The 23,777-nt window shown below is 32.6% G+C and overlaps 2 protein-coding genes across 6 annotated transcripts; both read right to left on the bottom strand.

Moving 5' to 3' along the window:
• Positions 1–5,931: 5,931 nt before the first annotated feature.
• On the bottom strand, positions 5,932–23,424 carry LOC120164506. 4 transcript variants are annotated; one of them, XM_039174212.1, is made up of 4 exons: positions 8,362–8,428; positions 6,548–6,582; positions 6,195–6,472; positions 5,932–6,097 (listed from the first exon to the last, which is right to left on the bottom strand). In XM_039174212.1, the coding sequence occupies exons 1-4, from the start codon at positions 8,411–8,413 to the stop codon at positions 6,070–6,072; spliced, it is 393 nt and encodes a 130-aa protein (XP_039030143.1). In that variant the 5' UTR covers positions 8,414–8,428; the 3' UTR covers positions 5,932–6,069. The 4 variants fall into 4 exon arrangements, with proteins under 4 accessions (XP_039030143.1, XP_039030144.1, XP_039030146.1 ...); XM_039174213.1 differs by lacking the exons at positions 6,548–6,582; positions 8,362–8,428 and adding an exon at positions 6,699–6,805 and having other exon boundaries at positions 5,934–6,097; XM_039174215.1 differs by lacking the exons at positions 6,548–6,582; positions 8,362–8,428 and adding an exon at positions 23,377–23,424 and having other exon boundaries at positions 6,013–6,097.
• Positions 20,841–21,874, bottom strand: LOC120164505. Of its 2 annotated transcripts, XM_039174210.1 has the most exons (3): positions 21,672–21,874; positions 21,092–21,384; positions 20,842–21,029 (listed from the first exon to the last, which is right to left on the bottom strand). In XM_039174210.1, exons 1-3 carry the CDS (start codon positions 21,747–21,749, stop codon positions 20,918–20,920), a joined length of 483 nt encoding a protein of 160 aa, XP_039030141.1. In that variant the 5' UTR covers positions 21,750–21,874; the 3' UTR covers positions 20,842–20,917. The 2 variants fall into 2 exon arrangements, with proteins under 2 accessions (XP_039030142.1, XP_039030141.1); XM_039174211.1 differs by having other exon boundaries at positions 20,841–21,384.
• Positions 23,425–23,777: the final 353 nt, after the last annotated feature.

Raw genomic sequence — 23,777 nt, 5'->3', positions numbered from 1 at the left:
AAAAGAGTGTATAAAACAAATTGAAAGGCTAAATACCAAAATAACAATCCATAAATACATTATAATAATAATTAAGGTTTGATTTTTTAGTTGTAATAATATAATAATTATTAACTAACACTTTGTATTTTTAATTATTTATTAGAAAAATAATAGATTAGTAATTTATCATCTTTTTATTATCTATTAGTATATTAGTAATTTTTTGAATAAAATAAATTTTTAAGATAACTACTAAAACGTTATAAAAAATTAATGAGTTGCTCGTAAACTTATCGAATCGAGTTAGACTTTGCTCAACTTAACTCGTTAAAACCTCGAATTACGCTCGAGTTCGAGTTGAACACTCTCGAGCGGCTCAACCCATTAAGCGTACCTACTCCTAGCAGCAAGTAATAGAATTGGAATTTTATTTAAACATGTTTACAGGAAAAGAAAGAAAAAAAGGAGAAAAAGTTAAAAAAGAGAATAACATTCCAACGTGTTATTCTCTGCACGAACTAATGGATTGGTCGAGCGATTTCTGTTTAATATTTGGACATTCTAGCGATCTACTTCCGATGTTTTTTTTTTATTGAACTTTTCAATATATAAATATTTAACTGCATTATTCACGAGTAGAAACTTCGTAACTAATCCAATAATCTGTATGAGCGTTTTATTAATAAAATTAATAGTACTCGTTGGTGTATTGTTAGAGTATTTTTTTTCTCCACTTACGTTTAGAGAGATTTTTAACGAAGTTCTTAATTTAGGTTGTATTAATAAAATTAATTTTGTCGAGAAAAAAAATCTGTATAAGCGTTTTGGTTAATAATATATGAAACAGCTGTTTGAGAACAAAATTAGTTAATATATTAAAAAAATGTGTCAAACGGAAAAGATTGAGAATTTTCCTATGAAAATAGTGTCTGAATCCAGCAGGAAAGTTGATTTTATTTAATGATGTTTTCTTACAAAATGACCCGAACAAATCCTACACAAGTCAAGCTATGTAACATGCCATGCAAGTCGTTTGTAATTTCATCTGAATATTCCATTTTGCCCATGACTATTTAATTTGATTATGTCGTCGTTGTTTAAAGCAAGTGATGCGTCAAGGAAATTGCATGCGAAAATTGACAACAGAAAGCTCATAGTTTTGGAATTTAAGAAAAAAGAGGTTGAGTTTAGGGAAAAAATAAAAAAGGCATAGTTACCACAAAGCAATCAGACAGCCACTTACCAACCATAGGAACGATTAAAAGTGGCAACTTTATTTTGAAGTGTTACTTTAGATAAAGTTCAATAAAAAAAATATGAACATTTTCTTTCGACAAAAAAGTATTGAATAATTTTTTTGATAAATCATAAATCTAATTCTAATCCTACCTAATAGGAAGGGGAAGGAGAGTGTTCCTAATGAGTCTAGAACTCATGACTTGAGAAAATATGAGGGAATAAAGATGAGTAGTTTAGCCACTCGATCAAATATACTTACTCAAAATTATGAACATTTCTTTTGGTTACCCTCTAGTTCAAAGGTTTCGCCTTAACTAATATGGACTAACCTGGATCACACACCTAGTTTTAGTAGGTGAGTCTCCCAACGAGAATTTTTTGCGTACACAAATACTCGAACCTAATGATTTAAAATATCTATTACTATGATGATTTAATAAAAAAAATATTATAAATCAATCTTAGATTCCACCAACTAAACATTAAAATCTTAAATTTCGACTAAATCAATCAAATAAGACACCATAACATATATACATGATAATGTGCTAAGTAGTTTTATATTTCGGTAACTTTATTACCAAAAATAGTTTTGTATTTCATAATTTAATGGTATGTAAGATTGAAAATAAAATGAGTTTATAATTTGATGCACTGACAGTGTACTACAATATTAATAAATATCATGTACTGTTACCAAAAAATAAATATCATGTACTAATATATTGACAATATTTTTGCTATCTTATTAGTGAATAAAATGATTATACATTATTAAAAAAATAAAACTAACTTTGTAACAAAAAATAAACTAAACTTTCTTACTTTTTTTCTCTAATGATACAACATTTTTTTTGAATAATTGATGGTGTATAGAATTACATAATAGAATCAAACATTAATTCTTTCAATTATGAATTGATATTTGGTGTATTGAGATTTTATAATTTTATATATCGATAATGAATTAATTAATGATATCATAAAAAAATAAAAATTAGAGTTATTTTTTATGTAAATAGAAGTTGATAGTTTTATTAAAAATAAGAAATATTCAAAATTACAATGAATATTTACAAGGTAAACGTAAATTAAACATATAATCATGACATCTTTTTATAACCATTGATACAAAAACTAGACATTCGAGATTATACAAGGAAAATGTTAAAAACTCATCCGAAAAATCAAATAAAAAATAGATACGAATAGATCTGACTGCATCAACAAACGAATCAATAAATGAGATCAAACTACTAAAAGATTACCAACAAACGTAAATTAAAATTAAGCGTCGTGAGAAAAATATCTCTAAACATAAACCACGTATTCAAATTTGATCCATGGGTCCAAAGTAGGGAAGATTAATACAAATAAGCATAATATTGATCAGTCGAGATGATATCAAATCAAATTTTGAGCAAATTAAACGAAAAGAACAACCAAATGACTGATAAAAAATATAAATGTGCTAAAAGACATAAAAAACATGTTATGTAAACAAAGAAAAACATACTAAAATGTAAAATAACCAATATATATCATTCAAATAAGACACCATAACAGATACATGATAATGTGCTAAGTAGTTTTATATTTTGGTAACTTTATTACCAAAAATAATTTTGTATTAATAATTAATCGTATATAAGATTGAAAATAAAAACGAGTTTATAATTTGATGCATTGACAGTGTACTACAATATTAATAAATATCATGTACTGTTAACAAAAAATAATATCATGTACTATATATTGACAATAATTTGCTATCTTATTAGTGAATAAAATGATTATACATTATTAAAAAAATAAAACTAACTTTGTAAAAAAAAATTCATACCTTTTTCTCGAATGATACAACATTTTTTTTGAATAATTGATGGTGTATAGAATTACATAATAGAATCAAACATTAATTCTTTCAATTATGAATTGATATTTGGTGTATTGTGATTTTATAATTTTATATACCGATAATGAATAATTAATGATATATCATAAAAAATTAAAATTATAGTTGTTTTAATGTAAATAAAATATGCTAGTTTTATTAAAATAAGAAATATCAAAATTACAATGAATATTTACAACGTAAACGTAAATTAAACATATAATTGTGACATCTTTTATAATCATTGATATAAAAATTAGACATTCGAGATTATACAAGGAAAATATTAAAAATTCAACCAAAAAAAATCAAATAAAAAAATATATACGAATAGATATGATTGCATCGATAAACGAATCACAATATGAGATCAAACTACTAAAAGATTATCAACAAACATAAATCAAAGTTAAGCGTCGTGAGAAAAAAATCTCTAAACATAAACCACGTAATCAAAGTTGATATGTGGATCCAAGTAAGGAAGATCAATACAAATAAGCATAATATTAATCAATTATAACTTTAATTAACATACTTATTGTAGATAATCCACGAACCAATTATAAACTTTTAATTAACATACTTATTGCAGATAATTTCATATATAACTAGTGATCCAAATGATATAAACTACATTATATGCGTCATCAGTATATTAAATACTAACCTATCAAATATAGATTTTATTTAATATACTAATTGTAGATAATTGCTGATTAATGAACAAAATGATATAAATTAAAAAAATAATTGAAAGTTCAATTTTGATGATAGGAGATAATTTGATTTATTGATGATGATTATAATATATATTATTAATACATCAAAGATTAACTTCCGATTATAATTATATATATTGTTCTTTTATCAACATAAGATGCATTGATTTTAAAAGAGAACAAATGCATATAAAGCATAACATAAGTTCACGGGATAGAGCTCTGCTAAGTTCCAAACAAAGAAATAAGAGAGTCCAAAATGGGAAGAAAAAAAAACCCTAAGCAGGGAGAAGCAAAACTAGAACAAGGAATAAATAAATAAATAAGAGAGAGAGAGAAAAGAAAAGCAGAGAAGTTGACAGCCAGTAGAAGAAGCAGCGAGTTGTGGTTGATTTGTTTAAGGGCCTTGACAGTGGAAGAACTCCGACAGAGAAGAATTCCTCCATCCAGAAGAATGAAATCTTTATTCTAATCAGACACCATGGTTGATGAAGACAACGAAGACGGACTAAAACATCAAAAAGGAGTCAAAGAGAGAGAAACCAACAAGATCCCACTGACGTTGCCGGATCTGTCGGGAGAAGACTTTAACACTAGACCAATGCCGAGAGCAGAAAACTCTCATTGAGCAAGTCGATCAGGGGACTCCTCAGAGGCAACAAAAACCAAACCGAGGAAAGAAAAAGATGACATCCCAAAGGAAGAGAAAACTGGAGGAGGAGGGTTTAAGAGGGAAGCACCTGACACAGTACCAAGGCCATCGAAAAATGATGTTTCGAGCTTTAAAAACGAAGGAGAAAAATAAATGAACAATTAACATTGTTTATCTATTTTTTTTAAAAAAAATCATCTCTTTTAATCCTTTAATATATATATATATTTATTAATTAAACTAAGATAATTATAAAGTAGTATTCGTTTTAAATACTCTCAATTATTTGACAATGAATGTTCAATCACACTGCTACAGTTATTGATGCTCGAATCTGTGATCTTTGGGAACAAAAGCGATTTCTTTAATCGTTAAGATAAGTTGATTCGTGTTAATCCTTTAGTATATTTTAAATTCGAACAACTACGTTTTATATGAAGTATACATTAACAAAAGATTAAAAAGTTTCAAAACATATATTTGTTATAGCCACCCATATTATTATTATTTTCCCGAATAAAAGCCGTTAGTATTATTAAAAAGTGAAAATATATGAAATTACAATAAGAGTTGACAACTATATATCATAGTAAACTAAATATATAATTTGGACTTTTCCTATAACATTGAAACTAGTAACTTTAGATCATTGAAAACCCAACCAAAAGACTCGAAAAAAATAAATACGAATAAATCTTATTACATCGACAAACAAACCACAAAAAGGAAATTTAGCTATTGAAAGACCACTAAGAACTGTAAATCAGAGCCGAGCGCCGTGAGAAATTTTCCACAAACATAGAATCATGCATCCAAATTCAATATGAAAGTCCATAGTAGGGAAGATCAACAAGATTTCAAAAAAGCGTCATCTTGATCAGTCGTGACGTCGTCAAATCTAACCCTGAGAAAACATAAATAAAAAAACAGATAAACAACCGAGAAAAAAATGAAAAATGTGTTATAAAAGCATAGATAAATGTGCAACACATGCAAAATTATTCTTACTAAAAAAATAATAAAGAGAAAAGATAATCGACGGTCGACAATCAATATCGAAATCGGTGCCTTTGTAGGTTAAACAAAATCAAAGGAAAAAAATTGATCTATCTATAAAAAAAGATACAAACTCAAATGAAAAAAAGACAAAAGAGAAGAAAAATTGATCTGATCTTAAAACCGAATCCATTTAATTTTCGTGATTTTGAATTTTTCTTCATCATTATATTAAATAAACCATTTAAATTATTTTACGTGATTTCTTTCAAATTCAGCCAAAAAAAATCTTAATGGTTTAGATGATTGAAAATTCTAACTTTTAAGTCACGTAAGAACCTAATCCAAAGAGTAGCAAACAAGGAACAAAAATAACACATCATACAACGTAACTTATAGGAAAATTATTCGTACACCACAATTCCACAAACATATAAAATTCAAACACATACACGAAAGGATAAAACCATAATTAGTAGAGAATTACATTGACTACAACGACATACATAAAACGATTAATTAATTTTCAGTTTATACAATAGAAAGAGCTGCTCCTCTTCACCACCCTTCTGATATTTCTCACTGCTTCATGCTTTCTCTCTGGCTATCAGCTCCCTGTGAATAAGAAAAACGAAGGAGCAAGTAATGTCAGCCAAGGGATCACTAATTTCTCTAAGTCATAACAGATTATAATAAATATATAGAGAACAACCGGAGAGCGGCGGTGAGTTGAGCGGCTTGGTTGAAGTCTTGGTTTTCTCTGGCTTTCAAAATTTGGAACATGAAAGCAAGGCGGAGCTGGGTGCTCATGCTCTGCTGCATTACCATGTTAGTCTCCCTTCGGAGCTGCTCGCATTCCATTTCCACGGCTTCAAATTTTACTCTCACTTGTCTTTGCCCTTCTTTGATCTTCCCTTGTTCCTCACTTATTTCTTCCATATCCGATCGCAGCCGCTTCATACGCCGGCGAAGGGTTTTCGACTTTCCTCTCTGTCCAAGTAAAATTCCATGTTAAAAAAATACTCATTTCAACTTCTAAACTTGATCATGATAATGATATCATACCGTAATAGATGCATACTGATATTCGATATTCAAATCTGAATTAGAGTACTAACATCAGTAAAACTCTAAAAAAAATTAAAGATAACATTGTATCAAGAGTAAGAGACATATAAAAGGACTGTAGGTGGTAGCAGGTTCAAAATTCAAATACCCGGCTGAGAGAAAAGCGACAATGGGGTTTACAAAAAGGAAAGACCTTGGGAAACTTTTGTCGGCTCAAGGTATTCATCGTAGGATCACTGCTTACTGGATGTGAAGCATATCATCGTTTTCCTCCCGTTTATTTATAAAACCCTACTTTAGATACACAGGAGATCGAACGTTTTCTTGCGTTTTGCGCGTTATAATTGCGCGTCATCGCGCCTATCCTACGACAATCGACCGACTCTTATTTCTATTGGCTCACCTGTCAATGTTTTGATTATTAAGGGTTAACTACAAAGTTAATCACTTATCTTTTAGTTTTGTCCAAGTTTGGTCATTGATTTCAAAATACATAAGATATGGTCACTTACATTTTTATTTAATTAAGATAGGGTCACTTTTGTTTTTATTTAATTAAAATGTGGTCACCCCGAGTTAATTGTTGATAACAACAGTTAAATATTTTTTATATAATCACACATTTGGTCTCTGTTATTACATATTCTCTCAATTTAGTCATAATTTTAATAAATTAAAATAAATTTAATCATCAAATCGAACAATTCCACATGTCATGATAGTAAGGTTATTCAAAAATACCCGACCCGATTGAGCTGACATGCAGACCAGCTAACCCAGTTAAAAAAATATCGAGTATTTATTATAAAAATAATCGATTTTTCGGGTCGGGTACCCAACCAGGTTTCTGGGTCGAGCATGGGTCATAAAATGTTAGTTAACCGGGTACCTTCTGACCCGATACCCGATTTATTATATATTTTCAATTTTATTTTATATTAAATTTTGATTCATAATCCTCAAATTATTTCACTCCAGCATTCTAAAATCCTATTTTCTTAAATTTTAACACCATAACGTTCTAAATTCTTAATTTATTAAATTATTTCACATTAACATTCTAAATTATTTTTTGAAAATATTTATTTTAACTTCAAAACATTTGAAATTTAATTATATTTCTTTATTTTGAATTTTAATAAATTTTATTTTAATTATATAATTTAATTTTTTGAATTTTATTTGTAAATTATATATTATAGACTTTTAAATTTTAGATTTTATATTTTTATATAATTCTTTAAAAATATAATTTAAAAAATAAAAAATATCGGATACTCGTGACCCGAATTATATATAATATAATTTTATATATATTGACTTAAAATATATAATTTATTTTAATTTATTATAAGTATGACTAAATTGAGAGAATATATAAATAAAATGACCAAATTTGTAAATATATAAAAATATTTAACTGTTGTCAACGTCTAAATCTTGTTTAAATAAAAACGAGGGTGACCATATCCCTGGAATTTTAAAATTAGTGACTAAAAATGTACAAAGCTAAAAGATAACTGACTAAGCATGTAGTTACTTAAAAGGTAAGTTATCAAATTCTATGGTTCCAAAACTTACCGTTTACTTTTTTTGCAAAGATATTTTTAAAATAAAGATCACGTTTGTTTCATTAAACTAGATATACATCATAAAACAAATATATAGAAAATAATATAAATCTATTACGATTATTTATATATATATATATATATATATAATAATAATAATAATAATAATAATAATAATAATAATAATAATAATAATAAAGTGAAAATTAAAATTCTCAACTTGTACTAATTGTTTCTTACCCATTGCCATCTGCCTCAACGAACTCTGAACTCGTGTCTTTGGATTCCTCATCTTATCTTCTCCTCCACTCTTCAGCGTATCAAAGTTCTAACTGCTACAACCAGAAGAACCCAAAATTCTTCAAAAAAAAATTTCTAGAACAGAAAATATAAGCAGTGGAAGAGCCGTTCCTTAATAAATAGTAGTCTTTGGCCGAGATGAATCCTTTTCCTTTTCTTTCGTGTTTTTAAAATTTTCACTTTTCAGTTGGCTTTATGTCAATGAATGCTTCATCGGTTAAATGAGAGTAGATCCAGCTGTTATGAGGTCTTAAAAGGCCAGATCCGGCTGCTGATTACGTCGGAAATGACTTCGAAAGACAGGGACTCTTACCGGATTAAGTTTATAGATAATCAAGGCTAGTTCGATTTCTCAATCCGTTAAACGTGGCTAAATCTAGCTGTTATGGAGGCTGGAAATGGGATGCTGGACCTGATTTACATCGGTTTTGATCTTGAAGGAGGGCGTGCTTCCGACCAGATTTCTTTCACTGCAGGTCAGTGACTGCATCTCCGCCGTAACGGTGGCGATATTAAAGGAGGAAAACAGGAGAGTTCTGTTGGAATTTTATGATTTGACAAGAAAATATAAAGACAAACGCATGAAGCGGCTACCTATTAATTAGTGGCTTAGTGGGGACGAGACCCACATCACGCAGGCCGCGTAAAAAGATTTGGTAAATAGATGGGCAGTAAGGTGGTCCTACCCTTACGCGTATTGTGGTATGCTTATCCTCACAAAAAGTGAAACGTGACACGTAATACTAAAATTTTAATATAGTAAATTACACATTTAGTAATTAAATTAAAAAATACTTAACATTTAGTTTTTTTTATTTCATTTTAATATTTTGTCATTAAAAATTTAACGTATTTGATATCTAAATTATTATTTTTGATTTATTTTAATACGTAATTTTTTTTAAAACTTAATATAAATTTTAAATGATAGAGTCTAAAATGAAATAAAATTAAATTTTAGTATAACTTTGAAAAAAATAAAATATTTAAATATTAAAACCAACCAAAATTAATAATTTAGATACTAAACATAATTTACCCATTTTAATATGAGAAAATAACCTCAGTGACCAAAAATCCCATATAATATACGATTTTAACCAATTTTTTCCGGATTTGCCAAAATGACCAACAAAATCGAAATGCGATCGCTAATTCGCAACGCGATCTCCATTATCGCAAATTCGCGTTGCGATAGTTGGAAATCGCGTTGCGATGGTTTACAGTGTCGTTGCGATTTTCCCAATTCGCAATGCGAATAAGTAAATCGCAACGCGAATTGGGAAAATCGCAATGCGATACTACTATCGCAATGCGATAATACAAAATCGCAACGAGATACTGACTATCGCAATGCGATAATACGAAAATCGCAACGAGATACTGACTTTCGCAACGCGATTCTGACTTTCGCAACGCGATAATACATAATCGCAATGCGATTTTCAAAGCGCCATTAGTATCCTGGCCAAGTATTTTATTTTTAAATTCCAAACACGAATATTAATATATTGGAACACTGAACCGTCCACAGTATATCCCGTAATCGCAACTCATAACCTAAAACCTAAAATCACAACTCAGTCCCATCTCCATCTCTCACCCATCTCCGACGAAATCCGTCCCCATCTCCGGCGAAATCCGTCTATCTCCATCTCTCAGAGCCACCCTCACAATCAGAAATGGAAAATCAACCAAATCAACCACGAGGGTTAGTTTTTTTAAATATTTTCTTTTTGAAATTTTTGCATTATTATTAGGTTTTTCATATTGAAATTGATGATAAGTTTACTGGTAATTTCAATAATAGATTAACCATTTCACTTAGATTGCTTATTAAATAAACCGAGAATCGCAACGCGAAATGAAAATCGCAACGCGATTTTAGTTTCGCCTTGCGATTCTCTCGTTGCGATAGTCAAATTCGCGTTGCGATAGTCATTTTCGTGTTGCGATTTTCATTTTCAGAAACTATTCTTCTTCTGCAAATTGAAACTTGAATGAATTGCATTACTTCAACCAAAAAACAAAGACAAATACGAAATTCACAGTGTTGCAAATTTAAGTTTGAAGAATAAACTACTACTCTTTATGTTTATTATTGTTTTTGGTATATCTTCACAGTGTAGTTTTTGGTATATCTAACTTATTATGTTTATTGTTTTTGTAGAACTTTTATTCGGCTCAATTGACCTTAAGAAATAAAGTCAGCCTGGCCAAAACAATTGCGTCGAAGCTTTCACCTGCACAAAGAAAAATGTTTGAGGATACATGCTCGGGCCATGGCTGAAAGTACAACATCCGGTGGAGATGCGATGTTGACACACTGTTTCTTCAAACCATGACTAGCGATCTACCAGAGACTATACAACGTCGTGATGAAGAGATATGGTTTAATTTTCCACCGACGTATACGTGTTTTGGGCGGGAGGAGTTTTGCTTAATCACCGGTCTACGCTTCGGACACGATGATGTAGGTCGATACACTAGACACATTACCCACCCATCATGGCTATCCCGGGTTTTTTCATGAGCTGGAGAGGTCGAGTCTATACGTAGAAGACCTGACAAGATTGTTGAATAAGAAAGATGGTTTTACTCGGATGGATGACGTCGACGTTGTCCAGTATGCCTTCTAATTCTTTTGCATGCCGGCTTTTTAGGCAGAGAGGCCAGACAACCTATTCCAAATGATCTAATCAAATTGGTAGAAGACCTAAATGCGTGGAACCTGTTTCCGTGGGGCTCGTATTTATGGAAAGCTACATGGAATAAGTTATCGTCTGCCTTGGATGATCGAAAAAGTTTGCATGGCGATGGTTCCAAATACACTTTGACAGGCTTTATTTGGGCCTTTAAGGTAAGAATTTTTATATGATGTTTCCAAAATTATAAGTAATTATTTAACAATTACTAATGTTTGTTATTATATTGTTTGTAGATTTGGATATTTGATGCCTTTCCCGCCATGAAGACATATGCAATAAAAACTTCAAATGATATTCCCAAGGCTATTTCCTGGAAGAGGAAACGGACCTTGCAATGGGAAGATTTACTACGGTATACGACAATAAATAATGTAAGTTAACATAAATACTACCATATGTTTATAAACAAGTTATTACTAGTACACGTTTAACTTTGTTTGAGCTTTTATATTGTTAGGAGGCCAACACTCCTCTACAGAGGCTGACACCCACGGAAGCTGAGCTTGCCACTGATTGGTGGCAAGCTAGTAAGCGTTTTTTTGATGGAACGGTTGATGAGCAGCCTCTACTTCGGGATCCATTACCTCGTCCAGAGCTATCACCTCACCCAGAGCCATCATCTGATCGACCCGGCTATACACCTCCACAACGACAGCCATCACCTATTCTGTCACATCATCGAGCCTCTTCTCCACCATCACCGTAAGATAGGTGACCGGCAAAGATGCCACGACGTTTATCTCCCTGTTCTCCACCTCCACCTCAACGGGATGAGTTAGGGGAGTTACGTGATGAGGTCAATGCCTTCCGTGAGGAGGTCGGTACTTTACGCAAAGACGATGGTGCATGGCGTGTTGAGGTGTCTACATTACGCGGTGAGGTAGCCGCTCTACGTGAGATGGTAGCATCGTTGCAGAATGAGGTTCATACTCTACGCAACGAGGTAAGTTTAAGATTTTTCATACTCGTAATTCATTCGGTTGCTACCAATACTGCTAAACTGTTTTTGTTAGTATTTGTTTTTGTCTTTTGGTTGAAGTAATGCAATCCATTCAAGTTTCAATTTGCAGAAGAAGAATAGTTTACTTTCGCAACACAAAAATGACTATCGCAACGCGGAAATGGCTATCGCAATGCGAAATGAAAATCGCAACGACAAAATCGCAATGCGAAATGAAAATCGCAACGATAAAATCGCAACGCGAAATGAAAATCGCAATGCGATTTGTGTTTCGCGTTGCGATTTTGTCGTTGCGATTTCATTTCGCATTGCGATTTTGTCGTTGCGATTTTCATTTCGCATTGCGATTTTGTCGTTGCGATTTTCATTTCGCATTGCGATAGGCATTTCCGCGTTGCGATAGTCATTTTCGCGTTGCGATTTTAAGTTTCGTGTTGCGAAAGTAAACTATTCTTCTTCTGGAATGTTTATATATGTTGTCCTTTTAAATGTTTATATAAGTGCTTACTTCTGGAATGTTATCTGAGCATTTTGTGAACTATGATAGAATAATGACTTGGGTGAATACAATGCTAGTTTGAAACATATTTGTCTTTGTTTAATATCATGTCTGTTTATTTACTGATTTATGTATTAATTTTTTTTAGCGGCCCGATAAGGTGGATGCTTTACGTCGGGTTTTCCTTGCACGAAGGAGTTCATGCATCAGACGGCGTGGACGTGCTATTACGTCTCCGTTCACCCCAATGGTGCGAAGACTCCGCAAGAAGAAGCCCGACTCACCGGTCATCCCTCAAGAGTCCCCTCCAATCGTTCAAGAGGCCCCTATCCTCCCTCAAGAGTCCCCCACCGTTCAAGAGGCCACTGTCATCGTTGAAGAGGTCCCTCCCACCATTCCAGAGCCCGATTCACATGGGGTATATCGAAGTATTGAGAAACCCCCACCGGTTCCGGACATGATGGATGAGAGTTGGCTCTCGTATGAGTTACCGGCTAGTACCCTTTCGGTATCTGAAGTGGAGAGGAGACAACTACCGGAAACAATTGTGGATAATACCCTTTGGGCTAAGACCGCAGTTGATTTTTATCTACATGAGCGGAGCCAAGGGTGTTACACTGACATAAGCAAACTCAACGATGAAATGTTTTGTTGCTTGATCGGTCTTGGTGGGGTGTGCTATTAGGGGTTGAAGACAGTGGCTATTTGGATGGGAAGGTAAGTCTTATATTTGTCTTATATATGATTTTGATTAATATTTTTAAAAATTAATGTAATTCACTAATATATGTATTTTTTTATAAAACAACATATCGATGCGTGGGTGTCACGTCTACTAATAATAAGGAAGCTTAGGAAAAATAAAAAAAATTCGCGATATACAATAATGTCGGCGGCTTTTCACGCAGTTCACTTGAAGAATCAACGAGATAAATCATTTTCGTTGGGCAATGGACAAGCTAAACTTTATCCTGCATGGTGGGAGGTCGATAAGGTTAGTGTTTATTTTTTAAATTTTTTAAAAGGTGTTCATAAATAAGTGCGCAAATAAATGAATTATTACTTATGATTGTAGGTGTTTATCCCTGTTTTGGAACGTCGTCACTGGCTTCTCGTCCAACTTCAGCTCCCATCCCTGAAGATAATAGTGTATGACAGCATGATCAATTACATATCACTGTCTGATTTGAGAGATATTATCAAGGGATGGAGCTCTCATTTGGCTAAATTCTTGGATTGGATTAATTATTGGACTCATTCTGGACACAAGAAGCCAAAGAAGTTCAATGTCACAGTTTTCAGAGACGAGACCGCGCCACAGCAATCGCCGGGAGCCAGAGGGGATTGTGGTCCTCTCGTATGCATATGCTTGGCGCGTTTGACGACGGGAAGCACAGAGTTTTTACCTCCCACCGATAGAGATAGAGCTGCATTAGGCTTGTGGTTTCGGTATTATATGGCTAGAGCAATATATTCGAGACTCTGCCTACCTGCATCCGCGTTATGAAAGTGTCCATTGTTAATTGGTAAGTCAAATGCAAGTTTTGTTAACATATATACTCCTTTTGGTTTGAAAATGTTTGATTAAGTACCTAGAATTCAATAATTTGCTGTTTGTAGGTTTTAGATGTGTAGGAAGTCTTGTTTGAGCAAATGTTTGGTTTCTGCAGGTTAATCCTTAAGTGAGCTGCGTGAAATGAATGTACGGGGTCACAAAGTTGTTGATTCATTGATTCAATAATTGATGAAGAAATAAGAATTATTATTATTTTTTGATTGTTTAATTGATTTGTAAAAGATGATTTATAAATGTTGATTTGTTTAATTGATGTGTACATAATTCTTATTTGTGCTTGTTTAATTGATTGAAATGTAATAGTTGATTTGTTGATTTTCAATCTGCATTATGTTGAAGGCAAAACAGACTATCGCAACACGAAACTGACTATCGCAACGAGAGAATCGCAATGCGAAATGAAAATCGCAACGAGAAAATCACAATGCGGTTTTCTCATTGCGATAGCGATTTTCTCGTTGCGATAGCCATTTTCGCGTTGCGATAGCCATTTTCGCGTTGCGATAGTCAAATGAATGTCTAATAAGTGATAACAACTGAACAGATCATAGCAATGTTCAAACTCAAGTTACTAATACATGCCTAACTGAAAATGTTAAAAGTGCACACATAAAATACACATACAAAGTTTGCATTTAAAAATCACCTAAGTTAACGGTCCCAAAAAGTGAAGCCGGTTGTGATTGGGATTTTGAAGATGATTGCGATTTTGATTGCCTTTTTCTTGACACCATATGAGCTTTGGATTTTGATGAGGATCCATATTTTGGTAGAGGAAAAGATGATTGTGATGACACTAGTGAACCACATGTCAACCTTGTATGACCACTTTCCTTGCACCGACTACATGTCGATCTCTTATTCTCTTCACCCTTAGACGGTATACGATCGTGACTTTTTGGTCGGCCAGGTAGCCTTCTGTCCATGGCTGGTGGCAAAACTGCTTGTAAGTCATCTGGTATGTCCCACTCAGAAGGATGTGGAATAGGGTAGACAATCTCGGCATAAGTCTGTCGATATACTTCTGTAGTGTAGCAATCCATAGCGTATGTGCTTGAATCATCTTGGTTTAGATGAAGAGCAACTTTTATAACATGGCCACACGGATAACCAGATGTTTGTCATTTCATACAACTACACATCCTTGCATTTAGATCGACAAGCTCATTTAAGTTATTATTCAGTATTCAAACAAAGTGTTTGAACATGGTTCAACTCTCCATGACGTTGACTTCACAACACGTTTCGTTATCTTTTTTTCAGTCCATGGTGTAACACGATGTTCCAATGTTCCTGTAAATTTAAATAAATAATACTTAGTAAAATATATGATAAGTTAAATTCAAAGAAATAATACATGCATGGTTTCTTTTCTTGTAGTACCACTGTTGAATAGAGGCTCGAAAAAACTCCATTAACATAGTAATGGGTAATTTCCGGGAATGACGACTTAGAGCGTTGATTGATTATGCACTATTAGACGTCGTGAAACCATATCTTGCTCCAAGTTGATGTACTCTTGACCATCTTTCAAACCCGACATCTTCTAGTGTTTGAGCACACTGAGGCAAAACACGTCTTAAACAGTTTATATGCTTATTGAAATCCACTTCCCGATAAGCTTTTACAGCCTTCCAGTATATCCATTTGTGCTTTTTTATACCAGCAGACCTTGATTTTAGATTTCTATACAAATGAACACCACAAAGTCCATGAAAAGCATCTGGGAAACACCTTCTAACAGCGTTGTCAATTGAGTTTGCCCTATCGGATATGATTGTCAGATTGCTAATAGGACCTATGCAATCCCTAAGATGCCCCATAAACCATGTCCATGAATCAGAGGTTTCAGATTTCCAACCCCGTAAGCTATTGGCAATATCCCATTGTTAGCATCCATGGCTACTGCTAATAAGTTTACTCCAAGTATCGACCTTTCAAATGTGCTCCGTCAACTATAATAACTGGCGCATGCAAGTAATAAACGAACGAATCTACAAAATAATATACACAAGAAATATAATCATTTAAATGTGAAATGCATGTAACTAACAAAAATGAGTCAACAGAATTATTTGATTTACTAACCGCAGCACCAATGGCGATAAACAGCAACTCAAAGCGTCCATCTCTATCTGTTTTGATATGAGTTACCGACCCAGGATTTTTCAGCTTTAAATTGTGACAATAAGCTGGCAGTTGGGCAAACGATGCTTCTGGCGACCCCCTCAACAATTCCAAGGCATAACATTTGGCTCTCCAAGCCTGAGAATATGATATACTAATCTTGAACCGAGCATTCATGTCAGTCATAATTTCATGTCCCCGATATACTCTGCCATTCAAAAACATTAACTCAGCCAGAAAACCACCCAACACCTTTTTGTTTGCCTGTCTATGGTGAGGAAAAACTTGGGTTCTTGAACATGTATGTTTATCAATAAAAGTCCTAACTTGAAACATTTCGCAATCTTTTATCCTCTTTGCAATCATACGCCACGTACAGTTTTTGTCAATCATACACCTTGTTTCGAAACGATCTTTGCTTGATTTGTTAACTTTTAGTTGATAGCCATCTTCCACACATTTCGTATACAAAGCTATCTTCAAGTCTTTCTTTGTATCAAAACAATCATCTTTCTTGATACGAATAACTTTTGTGTAACAATCAACTGCTTTCTTTACCAACTCTTCTTCCGGTATCTGAAGTAATTCTGGCATATTCCAGTTATACTCCTGTGGCATTTTCTTTTCTTCGAGGACTTTTTCTTCTTCAGGATTATATGAATTACAGAATGGATGTTCAACATGTTCATTCACAGTCGTAACTTTCTCCTCATTATCATCAACAACATCTTCCTCGGCAACAGCTGTTTCATCATCAAAATTCGGGTATTGACCAATATCAAAATCATTACACGCAGGTCTGTTTCTTCTTCTGAAACATCATCAAAATCCGAGTATTGACTAATATCAAAGTCCGGGTATTGACCAAGATCAAATTTCGAATACTGACTAGTACTCACAATTTTTTATGTTGGCTCATCATCGTCTAATTGGTCAATACGAAAACTGGAATTTGGTGCTGAAAGTTGATTGGGATTTGGATTAGAGAAAGGTTGTGGGTTTTGAGAAAAACTTAGTTGATTACTACCCGCTACTGACCCAACAATACTACTTCTAGGTTCAACAACATACAATGTAACATCATCACTTGAAACACTAATGTAAGCAATGAATCGTTCAACATCTTCATTGTCGGTTAACAAATAAACTTTACCATTTCTCTGATAAGATAGCCTAAATCCACTTAGGGGCTCTAAATTCAATTTCTTTGAAACACGTAACATTAGAGTTTCATAAGTTAACTTTTTTAATGACAGATTTAGTTGAAGATTCATGGGTAAAGGCATATATTGTAAAACACCATGAACATTCTCCCATGACCCTCCAAAACACAAATCTATCCAAACATGATCAACATTAGATGATTTCATGGTTGTAAATTAATTTACTAAACAAACGAGCTGCGAAACTAAGACTTTGTTGCCGGATGGGGAAGGATGTAGGAACGGATGTCGCCAGAGAGAGTGAAAGATGGAGATGGAATGAGTTGCGATTTAGGGATTTAGGTTATGAGTTGTTGCTGCTGCGTAGATATATACCCAAAAAATTTGTGTTGCGAAACTAAAACCTGTTGCGAACTTTGAAAATCGCATTGCGATTATGTATTATCTCGTTGCGAAAGTCAGAATCGCGTTGCGAAAGTCAGTATCGCGTTGCGAAATTCAGTATCGCGTTGCGATTTTGTATTATCGCGTTGCGATTTTCCCAATTCGCGTTGCGATTTACTTATTCGCATTGCGAATTGGGAAAATCGCAACGACACTGTAGACCATCGCAACGCGATTTCCAACTATCGCAACGCGAAATGCAACGCAAATTTGCGATAATGGAGATCGCGTTGCGAATTAGCGATCGCATTGCGATTTTGTTGGTCATTTTAGCAAATCCGGAAAAAGTTGGTTAAAATCGTATATTATAAGGCATTTTTGGTCACTGAGGCGATTTTCTCTTTTAATATTAACGCCTGCTATGATCAAAAGCATAAAATCGTTGTTGTATTCTCCACGCAGATTGATATTCACGTGCTGACTTATCTCAGGCTATGACATGACAAATTTAACTCGAAATCGATTATTTTAATCGAGATTCGAAATAGATTCAAATATGATGATTTAATTTTGATCTAAAACTCGAAAAAATTGAATTGAATCGAAATCGATCTGAATTTTAGTCAAATGAAAGTAACCCGAACCGAACCAAAACTGACCCGAATTTAACCAAACTGAAAGTAACCCAAACCGAAATTAACCCAAATTAAATTTACCTAAACCCGATCTTTTAAAATATATATATATCAATAATTTTATATATATTTGATTTGACTTATACTCAACTCAATTTAAATTGACCTGAAGATCCAAAATTGACCCAAAACGAAAATAATTAATTGAATATTGACATGACCCAAAAATCAACATATCCGATTTGATCCGACCCGAAATCAACCGATCCAATATGACCAGACCCGTTACCTGAACCGACCCGACTTACTATAGGCACGAATAAAACCAAAACCCTAAATGACCCGACCCGACTTACTATAGACCCGAATAAAACCGAAACCTAAAATGACCTGAACCGAACCCAAACCGAATGACTCGTTTGTCACCTCTATTTAAGGCATAGGGGCGGATGCACTAAGCCCCTTAGGGGCCAAGTGCATCCAATGTTTTAGGGGAAAAAATGTAAACTTTAGTTTAACATGTTAAGGGAAATTTGAAAGATTTTTTTTTGTATACCTTTTATTTTTAAGGAAAGATTATTAAAATTTTGGACTCTTATTCTTAAATTTTTGGATTCGCAGCTATTAAGACATGCAACCAGAAGTAGGATCGACCAAAGCAACCCTTTCGTCCACCTTCGCCGTGGAAGCACAAAGAACCTTAGCACAGTTTGTCTGGAGAGAAGCAAGGTTTGAAGTCTGAAATACAAACTGAAAACACCCATTCCCCCTCTCTCAAAACTCTCTTCCATTCGGGTTGACGGTCCGTAACAATCTAAAATAACACTCTATCAAACGAACCGGGGTTTACAGTACTCTCCTCTACAGAAAAGAGCTCGCCCTATTTCCTTGCAATGTTTTGAAAGGTCCCGTGGTCATATAAAGCCTTTAAATTTCATTGGCTTTAGTCCTTAATCTTACAAAATCAATAGGAATAACTCCATTTGAAATAAATTGTAGTAAATTTCATTTTCATATTTTTAAGTTTTAAAATAATTATTATCTTATATTCGAGCAATTGTATTTGTAAGACGTGTGCATGTTATAAATAAACTAAAAATATTTTTGAACATATAAATATATAATACATTGTCATAATTTTTGACCACTTAAAAAATTACACGACCTATCGTTGAACTCGATGCATCTTTGGTTGTTCCCTTCCTTAATATGACATTTTGTCATGATCATCCTTTTGCGACTTTGGTTAATGATTGGTTATTATCAATGAAGGTTACAACGAGGTTGCGTGCTCTTAGAAGAATCTCCAGCGAGCGTTACTCCAATAACTATATGATATTTTGATGGTTGTTATCAAAATATGAATATAATTTGAATTTGCTTTTGGAAATTAGTACATTATTATTTGATTCAGAACTTGAGTTCTATTAAGCATCACCGTCCTCTACTTTTTCAATGCTTACTATGTTTCACACTTTCGCACAAAATATAAGTTATACCATTTCCAGCAGAAAATTGCAATAACTATATGATATTTTGATGTAATTATTAATTACCAATCATTGTTTAATTGCTCAAATTATCATAAAAAATATCATGTATTATTTTTAATAAGACAATATTTTGTGTCATTTGATTGAGTGTTAGAAATGCATGATTATATTCAAATAACTTGATATGAGATATTATACTTATTTATTTGATATAGTTTATCAAGATTTTAAGAAGCATAAAATAGATTATATAAGTAACAATTTATATAGGAAGAAAAACAATTTGATGTATGAAAAATTACTTACCGAAAATTTTGTTGAATTAAGATTCCATGTAACTTAAGTAACAACGTTGTACTGCTAGATGTTATTCGATATTTGTAATATTACAGTTATAGTTACGCGAACGTACAAAATTATACACTATGATTAAAATTGAATTATATATACACACACATGAGACTATGATGAAGTGTTAAATGTAATTCCAACAATAAAAATTTGTTGCATGTGTCTTGCCTATAAGGCAATAAACAGAGACGGAGCTAGAATTAAATATTGACAAGGGCCGGGATATTGGACTATTGAAGAAAAATAGAAAGATTTATTAGGTATTTAAATTAAAAGTTCAGCATGACCGAAGCGACCTTGGTGATTAAGAGATTGTTGTTATCCTTGAGGTTATGAGTTCGAGCACTGTTTATATAGAAGTATGAATATTCATTGTTAAATAATTGAAAGTCTTTGTACAAATAATACCTTATATTCACCTTAAATTTATAAAAAAAAATGTACAAGAAAACTCCTAATTTATCTAATATTTAAACTTACAATGACCTAAATTATGATTAGATCAAAAATTTGAAAACACGAACTTATCATTCTTTAATTCGGCCCCTACTTGATTACATATTTAATAGTTTTTTTTTTATATTTTTAAATTTAAATATTTATTTTTTTATATAAACCAAAATACTATTATCAAATATATAAATTTTAACGAGAGTTGGACCTGGCTCTAACAAGCTCTGTGCATGGAAACAAAGACAAAAGCACAGGAAAATCTGAATTTAATCTACTATTTCCCATGTGGGGATATCCATCACCTCCTCGGTTGAAATATAGTCCTCGATTGTTGCTCCGGCCATAGCCCCTTCCGCCACTGTAGTTTCCATGTCCTCTTGCTCCCTCGATTGGTGCTCATGCTCTGCTGCATTATCATGTTAGTTTTCTTCCGAAGCTGCTCGCATTCCAAATTAGTTTTCTTCCGAAGCTGCTCGCATTCCATTTCCACGGCTTCAAATTTTTCTCTCAGTTGTCTGTGCTCTTCCTTGATCTTTCTTTGTTCCCGACTTATTTCTTCCATCTCCGTTTGCAGCCGCTTCATACGCGGGCGAAGGTTTTTCGACTTTCCTCTCTGTCTAAGCAAACTTCCATGTTAAAAAAACATATTCATTTCGACATTTCAACTCACGTAGAAGGCTCGTATTAATGATATATCATCAATACGATACATATTAACAAACTTGATCATTATAATGATATCATACCGTAATAGATGCATACCGATATTCGATACTCAAATCTGAATTCGAGTACTAACCTCAGTAAAATTCTAAAACACAAATTACGGATGGCAAAATTAAAGATAACAGTGTATCAAGTGCGAGAGACATAAAAAGATAAGGTGGGAGGTTCAAATACCCGGTTGAGGGAAGTGCGACAATGGAGTTTACCAAAGAGAGAGACAAGGGGAAACTTTTGTCGGCTGGAGGTATTCATCGTAAGATCACTTCTCCTTGCTGGATGTGAAGGATATCATCCTTTTCCTCCCGTTTATTTATAAAACCCAACTTTAGATACACAGGAAATCGAACGTTTTCTTGCGTTTTGCGCGTTATAATTGCGCGTTATAATTGCGCCTATCCTACGACAATCGACCGACTCTTATTTCCACTGGCTCACCTGTCAGTGTTTTGATTATTAAAGGGTTAACTAAACAGTTAATCACTTATCTTTCAGTTTTGTCTACTTTTGGTCACTGATTTTAAAATACATAAGATTTGGTCACTTACATTTTTAGTTAATTAAGATATGATAACTTTCGTTTTTATTTAATTTAGATGTGGTTACCCCGAGTTAACTGCCGTTGGCAGCAGTTAAATATTTTTGATATAATCACACATTTGGTCTATGCTATTACATATTCTCTTAATTTAGTCATAATTTTAATAAATTTAAATAAATTTAATCATCCAATCGAACGATGCCACATGTCATGACATTAAGGTTGTTCAAAATACCCAATCCGATTGAGTTGATCCATCGACCCACGGACCCAATTAAAAAATATAGGGTATTTATAATAAAAATACCTATTTTTTGGGTCGGGTACCCAGCCAGGTTTCTGGGTTGAGCACGGGTCACAAAATATTGGTTAATCGGGTACCCTCTGACCCAGTAACTGATTTATTATATATTTTCATTTTTATTTATATTAATTTTTGTTCATAATCCTCAAATTATTTTACTCTGACATTCTAAAATCCTAATTTATTAAATTTTTCTTAAATTTTTACACCATAACTTTCTAAATTATTAATTTCTTAAATTATTTCACATTAATTTTCTAAATTATTTTTTAAAATATTTATTTTAACTTCAAAACATTTGAAATTTATTTTTATTTATTTATTTTAAATTTTAATAAATTTTATTTCAATTATATATTTTTTATTTTATGTGTGGATTATATATATTATAGACTTTTAAATTTTAAATTTAATTTATATATATATATATATATTAAAATAATATAGTTTGAAGAAAAAATAAAAAATTATGAACTGGATACTCGTGACCCGAATTATATATAATATAATTATATATATTGACTTAAAATATTTTTATATTAACTTATTAAATATATTTTACTATTAACTTAACTTAAAATATTTTATTTTTATTTTCATTTAAAAATATAATTTATTTTAATTTATTAAAAGTATTATTAAACTGAGAGAATATGTGAATAACATGAATCGAATGTGTGAATATATAAAAATATTTAACGGTTGTTAACGGCTGTTAGCTCCGGGTGACCAAATCTTGTTTAAATAAAAACGTAAGTGACCATATCGTATGAATTTTAAAATCAATGGCCAAAAGTGTACAAAGCTAAAAGATAATGGACTAATCATGTAGTTAACCCATTATTAAAAGGTAAGTTATGCTTATATATCAAACTCTATGATTCCATAACTTACCGTTCACTTTTTTTGCAAAAATATTTTTAAAAGTAAAGATCACGTTTGTTTCATTAAAACTTAAAGATAACATTGTAGGTGGGAGCAGGTTCAAATACCCGGTTGAGAGAAATATGACAATGGGGTTTACTAAAAGGAAAGACCTTGGGAAACTTTTGTCGGCTCAAGGTATTCATCGTAGGATCACTTCTCCTTGCTGGATGTGAAGCATATCATCCTTTTCCTCCCCGTTTATTTATAAAACCCAACTTTAGATACACGGGAGATCGAACGTTTTCTTGCGTTTTGCGCGTTGTAATTGCGCGTCATCGCGCCTATCCTACGACAATCGATCGACTCTTGTTTCTATTGGCCCACCTGACAGTGGATTTAATTAATTGCTTAATACCAAAATAAATGCTTAAATTATATCTAGATTCTTAAATAGGTGTTTAAACTATTTTTTTTACTCATCCTTTACAAACAAACGTTACTCATGTAGGTGCCTTGACCGTCTACGGCGTTAATTTCCTCTGTTAAGTGACACGTGTCACAATCTAATATT

The sequence above is a fragment of the Hibiscus syriacus genome, unplaced genomic scaffold (assembly GCF_006381635.1).
Source record: "Hibiscus syriacus cultivar Baekdansim isolate YM2019G1 unplaced genomic scaffold, ASM638163v2 tig00111540_pilon, whole genome shotgun sequence".
In the NCBI taxonomy this organism is placed as follows: Eukaryota; Viridiplantae; Streptophyta; class Magnoliopsida; order Malvales; family Malvaceae; genus Hibiscus; species Hibiscus syriacus.
Note: the sequence above shows the minus strand (reverse complement) of the source record. Positions and strands in the feature narration are given on the sequence as shown.

Excerpts from the sequence above, each read along its gene's own strand:
- LOC120164505 (XM_039174210.1), bottom strand. The coding sequence starts at position 21,749 with ATGAATACCTCCAGCCGACAAAAGTTTCCCCTTGTCTCTCTCTTTGGT. Across the intron at positions 21,385-21,671 it reads GTCGCACTTCCCTCAACCGG|AGAGGAAAGTCGAAAAACCT; the intron begins GTATTTGAACCT and ends TTGCTTAGACAG. Across the intron at positions 21,030-21,091 it reads CCGGAGCAACAATCGAGGAC|TTTCCTGTGCTTTTGTCTTT; the intron begins TATATTTCAACC and ends TTAAATTCAGAT.
- LOC120164506 (XM_039174212.1), bottom strand. The coding sequence starts at position 8,413 with ATGAGGAATCCAAAGACACGAGTTCAGAGTTCGTTGAGGCAGATGGCA. Across the intron at positions 6,473-6,547 it reads ATCAGTATGCATCTATTACG|AGAGGAAAGTCGAAAACCCT; the intron begins GTATGATATCAT and ends TTACTTGGACAG. Across the intron at positions 6,098-6,194 it reads CAACTCACCGCCGCTCTCCG|GGAGCTGATAGCCAGAGAGA; the intron begins GTTGTTCTCTAT and ends TCTTATTCACAG.